The sequence below is a fragment of the Labeo rohita genome, chromosome 9, assembly GCF_022985175.1.
Source record: "Labeo rohita strain BAU-BD-2019 chromosome 9, IGBB_LRoh.1.0, whole genome shotgun sequence".
Classification (NCBI taxonomy): Eukaryota; Metazoa; Chordata; class Actinopteri; order Cypriniformes; family Cyprinidae; genus Labeo; species Labeo rohita.
Genome location: NC_066877.1, coordinates 13,955,508 through 13,961,778, shown reverse-complemented (window position 1 = coordinate 13,961,778; position 6,271 = coordinate 13,955,508). Strand labels below are relative to the sequence as shown.

General features: G+C 40.4%; 1 protein-coding gene across 2 annotated transcripts; it reads right to left on the bottom strand.

Annotated features, from left to right (window-relative positions):
- Positions 1-505: 505 nt before the first annotated feature.
- On the bottom strand, positions 506-6,271 carry tent5c (terminal nucleotidyltransferase 5C). 2 transcript variants are annotated; one of them, XM_051119583.1, is made up of 3 exons: positions 6,254-6,271; positions 5,951-6,075; positions 506-4,760 (listed from the first exon to the last, which is right to left on the bottom strand). In XM_051119583.1, the coding sequence occupies exon 3, from the start codon at positions 4,746-4,748 to the stop codon at positions 3,579-3,581; it is 1,170 nt and encodes a 389-aa protein (XP_050975540.1). In that variant the 5' UTR covers positions 4,749-4,760; positions 5,951-6,075; positions 6,254-6,271; the 3' UTR covers positions 506-3,578. The 2 variants fall into 2 exon arrangements, with proteins under 2 accessions (XP_050975540.1, XP_050975539.1); XM_051119582.1 differs by lacking the exon at positions 6,254-6,271 and having other exon boundaries at positions 5,951-6,112.

Here is a 6,271-nt window from a genome sequence, read left to right as displayed (position 1 = left end):
AGCCTGCAGCAGAGACTGCTGATTCATACTTGTGCTTTTAAAGGCAGTGGAGCAATGCAGCGGAGACGAACACCACAGGAGCCAGAGAACCCTTGGGAATAAACACCTCGGTGAACCCAGATCATTCAAACACTTGAAACTATCAGTCTCCACCATTACGAGAAAACACTGGAAAGAAGTCCCTCCATTTTAAATAGCAAAGCTACTGTAGTAGTAGTCAGTTTTTTTTTTTTTTTGGTTTTTAATTACAGGAAAAGAATACACAGTTGTATAGAAAACATCTATTGCATTTTTATTTTCAAAGAAAAGAACATGAAAAAAAGAATGGGCTTTCAATACTTTATTTTTCCCCTTGATACACATTTTCCTTATTCTCAATTTCATCCAAAGGAAAATTATAGTGAGGTAAAAGTGCTGAGAAACAAAATGGCATAATGAATCTACATCATAAATCACCACCGACATCAGAGAGCCGACATCAAAATAATAGTGCGACTTCTTCCAATTTTCACTTTTTTTTTTTTTTTAAACTCACAATCATTAGCATCCTCACAGACAAACAAGACAAATAATCACAAGAAAACGTAAACAAAATCTACTGAAATCCACAACTCTTCTTGCAACATTGCAAAAGGGCTTCAAAAAGGCCTCGATCATCATTAAGACTTGCACTTTAGACAAGCATGTCCAAATCCAATAAACCTCCCCGGCACACACTGTTACAGATGCATTCAGAGCCGCGTTACAAAAGCTCCAACACCTTTGTCTATTAAAGAAAGGGTAACACTGGGGAATATGGAATTACAGCTGACAGAAGGGGATGAAGGAAAAAAAAAAAAAGAACAGAATATGAATTCAAAAACACAAAAGCATGTTTTCCCATTTTAAACACTCCCCTTTTGAAAAACATACTTTACACAGACTTCAAAAAGGAAACGAGCCAAGCCTCATCACGCCAGGCCTTATCTATGTGAAGCGCATCTGGACAAGATAAAAAGCACACAAAACAAAAGGCATGTTTCTTTCTGTTTTCACGTATGATCAAAAAGAAAAAGGACCGATTAAGGTGAGATTTATGTTTTACAAAACCAGTTCTGAAACAAGATTACTTGTTCCTGATGAGCTGATGAACATTTCATGTACTTTATGCAAATTCCTTAGCAATGCAATGCCAAACAGTTTCACTTTTCAGGAAGTTGGCTAAAGTACAGCCCTTTATCATGTCCCTGAGACACCCCCCCCCAAAGAAGAAATAAAAAAATAAAATAAAAAAAGAAAGGGCACTTTATAGCTTGCGAGTATGACTAGCTTTGGAGTATGACAAGGCCTGTAAAGTGCATTCATTGACATGGGTGTTTAAACAACTTGGCCTTTTCGGATTTTGACAACAGTGCACAGTACTTGCTTTGGTTAGGAGGTGACGTAGAAAAGACGTGACAATGACTCAGAACAACTGGAATGACTAGACAACTACAACTAGAAAAAGCAAGGTGTGACATGAGACTTAAGTAGGACTTAAAAGATCATCCTCCTTCACCCTTTAACGAACTGGCCAAAAAAACTTAATGGCACCAATTTGTTCTGAAACCAGAGTGGATGAGCTACAAGGTCTTTACATTGGTGTCATACGTGAAACCCAAAAAGGTCACCACGAAAAGGCACATTTGTGCTGCGTTGCTGGTTCAAACATTGGTCCACAGTCTGCATGTCCCAAAAATAGTGAAAAAACAAAAACAAGTAAAGTATGGGGGCCAAAATACAATACTAGAGTAGAAATCCATTCCAGCTCAATGCGCTTTGGGGTGTGACCCACTGAATGGGAGGCTAAGCGACCCTAAAAGTCTGTGAGCACAGATAAGAGAAGGAACGTGGCTCTCGTGGTTATCTGGTGCATGTGCTTGTACAAGCTGAAGCAGCAGGAGCCGTGGCGCGTGAGCGAGGCGAAGAGGAAACCTGAGGGGCAGCTGTCGGCCATTACGTAAGAGAGCGCTAGCCTTCTCTAAAGAGGAACTACACGTGGGCATGACGGGAGGCCGAGAGAACACGGACAAGAATAGACATTCACTTAATGTAATACTGTCGATCGTATGAACTGGCTTAACCCAACTGACAATTGCAACGTTACATCAAATTTCACCAACAAAGGACCAAAACAGGAGACATCTAAGCCCAATAAAGATCAAGAGCAGCAACATTGATTAGATCCAAAACTGGAAAGGAATCCACACGGACATGCTTTTACGTCCACGGGTATGTCCCTCAGCTACGGCAAGCCCTCCCAGACCTCAATTACCAGAAAAGGCTTTGTGACATACCAGCGTCCAGCCCTCATCTACAGTGGCGCTAGTCTGAAGCACAGGAAAGACAGTTGCCCCACTAGAAATTCCACCCCACATGCTGTCCATTCAAGGCACATCCCGAGAGGTACAGGAAGGGATAATTTTAGATCGCCGTGACACCATTTGGCTTGGCTAGGCTGTTAGCCAGAGGTCTTGTTACACACAGCAGTGCTAAGTCTGCTAATGGTCGCAAAAAGCTCTGGAGGACAGATCGTCCAACAGCTGAGCCTTGTATGGACAAGCACGACCTCTCTGTCCCATTTTAAAAGAGATGAAGGAAGGTTTAAGCACTAGAGCTGAGGATCTTAATCTACTTCATAAAAATGGACTGCTCTCTCTGCTCTACGGGAAAAGGACAAAGCATCTTTTTGTACATGCTGCAACCAAATTTAATTTCAGTCTCACCGTCGATGCAACTAGCGAGACCGAACAAGTTTACAAACATATCGTAGAACACAAAAGTCATCTGTATGCATTCACACAGCAAACTGAAGCGCATTGCTATGAATACTTTGACAAGATTCTGTTCACATTTCTAGTTGAGAACAAAAAGAATTTAGCTGCCCACCAGTGTACCAAAAAACAAAAAACTCCTGATCAATTTAGTCCTAAAATACCGATTATTTCACCTGTGCTCACATTTTTCATGTTTTTCTTTGAATTTTCTTTTTCATCTTTTTTTTCCTCCAAGTTTCTAAGAACATTATGATTATTTTTTTGGCCTTTTTATTTTGTAACACACAGGAAAAATATTAATTATTGTCCCAATAAGCATTTCCTTCATTTTTAAGGTTAGAATATATTAAGGCACTATGGGATTTTTTTCTCTTCAATATGGAAACAAAACAAAACAAAAAAAAAAAAACAAACAAAAAAAAAAAAACATTTAAATCTCTCAGGTCAGGGACAGAGATGAGAGGAAACTTATCTGAAACTTCAGAAGATCAAGTTAAAAAAAAAAAAAAAAAAAAAAACAAGAAAAGAAAAGGAAAAAAAAAGAAAAGTTACTTTCAAATTACTAAAATATATCACTTCGAATCAGAAATGTCTTGACACCTCTGCAGAGAAGGAATTAAAAAAAAAAAAAAAAAAAAAAAAGAGAAAAAAAAAAAAAAAGAAAGGAAACACTTGTCATTTTAAATATCCTTTATGCCTACAGAGGGAAACATCCCTTACGGCCAAATATCCGCCTTTCTGGCCAGCTCATGAATTTTGTTGTAGAACAAGCAACTTTGTGTCTTAGTTACAAGGCAACCAAGTTGGAATGGTCTGGTTACAAGAGGCCACATAGTAGTTGTTGAAGTTCAGGTCTCTGACGTACGGAGCCGGCTGGTAGTAGCAGGTGACACTGGACGCATCAGGTATGGCATTTTGCTCGGCGAGCACCCGAAACGCCATCAGCGAGATGAGGTTAAGCGTCTGCCGTCTCTCGTGTCCCATGAGACAGACGGTGCTCTCGTTCACGACCCGCCGCAGGATCATGAGGTAGTTGTACTTGTTCTTCTCCTCGCCGACAAAGTGGCTTTGCAGGTAAGCCTCCAGTTTGCGCTGTTGCTCGCCGATGTCGGGAAAGTCAATGAAGAAACGCGAGCACATGTAGCGTTCCAGGGCCTTAAATTCATCTTCGTCCGTGGGCTTAAACTCCCTCACCAGGAGGTTGCAGTATTTGAGCAAACCACCTCCGCGGATCTCCTCTGGCCGCTTGGTGGCGATGATCTTGTCCCTGAGGTGGTCCAGAGCCCCGGCAAAGTCGCCATACACGCTCTCCCCGACCACAGTAGGGTGGAAGTGCCGAGACATTGGGTTTTCTGAGATGTCATAGTATGACAGCACAGAGTCCAAAATGATCTGGAAGGAGTCTACGCTGAACTCAAACTGCCTCCGGATCGAGTCCACAAACTTAAGTTCCACATTGCGGCCGTTGTTGTTTGACAGCGAGATGAGGGACCAACGGTCCTGCTCTGTGTACACTTTAACCAGCTTCTGGACATAGGCCTCTTTCAGCGTCATGGGAGTGATCTTCTCCTTGTTCACCCCCTCTGGCAGAAAGTCCAACAAAGTGCTCAGAACCACATCTTTGATGAGCTGGAACTCCTCTTCCCGAGGAAGGTCTACTCTGAAGATGACGTCTAGGTCTTTGTAGCTCCAGCCAATGTCCTTTACCAGCACGTGGCTGGCGGTGGAGCCGTTCAGGCGCACATCTTTGACCATAATGCCTCTTAGCTCCAGACGATTACGAACCATCTGTACGATATCCTTCAGCCGGACCTCCAGGGTGGGAAAGTTGCCACGTCCGTGAACTGGCACGGCCTCGGTCAGCACGTCATTCAAGCGGCTCACTTGCTCCCAGGTAAGCACGCTTTGCGACTCACTTTCGCTGCTGGATGAGGCTGAGGCCATGTTTGCCATCTGTGCAGTTTCCTGGGATAAGATATAAGTGCAAAAAACAATTTCACTGACTCAAAATTAAAAGCCTTAGAAATCTCTTAAACGATCTAGAGTTAATATTTAGCAAGATAAGGAGCCTGAATTTAAATAAAACACAATGTATTTAAAGAACATTATATATACACACACACATACACAAACACACACTGTCTATCAGGTTCATCACTCCCTCATAACAGAAAAGCTAACAATGATTCTCAAGCTTTCCAGAAAGGCCCAAAAACCTCCAAACAGAAACTAAAGCATTTGTAGTGAGAGACACTCAGCTGCTCCTCAACCAATTCATAATGATTCCCAATGAAAAACCAAATAAATCCCAAAAAACAATCATGCACACTAATGATTCACTTTAAGAAATGTCTAAAATTAATTTCATGACTTAAAAAGCTTGTCAAAATAACATTAATATAGAATGTGTACAGGATGTACATCATAATTTTTTAAACGATCAAAAGAATTCAAAAGATACAAGTTTACAAAAAAAAAAAAGGTGTGTTAGAGGCCCTACAAAGAATCTACAAGAACTCTACTTACACTGTAAGAAATAACGTATTGATACTAGAAAGTGTTCAAAGATTTTTATTATTTTTATTTTTTATTCCCATTGATGTCTTAGAGGTATATTTTATCCTGCTGGTTATCATTGTCTAACTAGGAAATAATTGTGTTTAAAAAAAAAATAATAATAATAAAAAAAAAGTCTGATATTTACGTTTTTATGTCGGAATTATACAGGAAAATTGCAGTAGGAATCCTTTTGGATTGGTTCCAAATTATGAATTACGCATTAGACTTTTGCATAAAGATACATGGCGGTCAGAAAGCGAACTCTCGACAATAGAGATTTTTTTTTAGAAATCAACAACCAATTTATGCAAAGAAAAGCATATGTACAACGTTTCAAAAACGGTGCATTTAGTTGAAAAAGAAATCAAAAAGTTCTTTAATCAGAGTGTGATGTATAAATGAAAAACAGTCGTTCGAAACAGCACACGTGACCAATCAAAAGAGCTACAAACTGCGCGAAATCAGCGTTCAGACCAAACACTATGCCTGCATTTAATCCAAAACGCAAACTTTAAAGTGAACCGTCCGACTGCATCTGAATCACACAGACCCAACGCGTTTATATCAAGTTCTATGTATGAATTACGTCCACCTACTGTTCTCACGAAATCCACCTGAAGTGCTCAGCAACGTGGTCGGCACAAAGTAGTGGATGTCAAATAAGGTTTCGCACCAGCACCTCCATCCATACGTTCAGTCGTCAAACGCCAGAGCTTCAGTTCTGAAGAGCACACACATGCGCCCTCTCTTATAACTGCCTACAAAACAACCTGGCTCTCCGCACCACCACTGCGCACTATTTTACCGAAGCCTTGCCATCAACACACACATCATACATAAAATATTTATTTTATTTAACAAACAAAATGATAAATAATCTATCTGTATGTATTACTTACCATTACTTCCGTGATAAA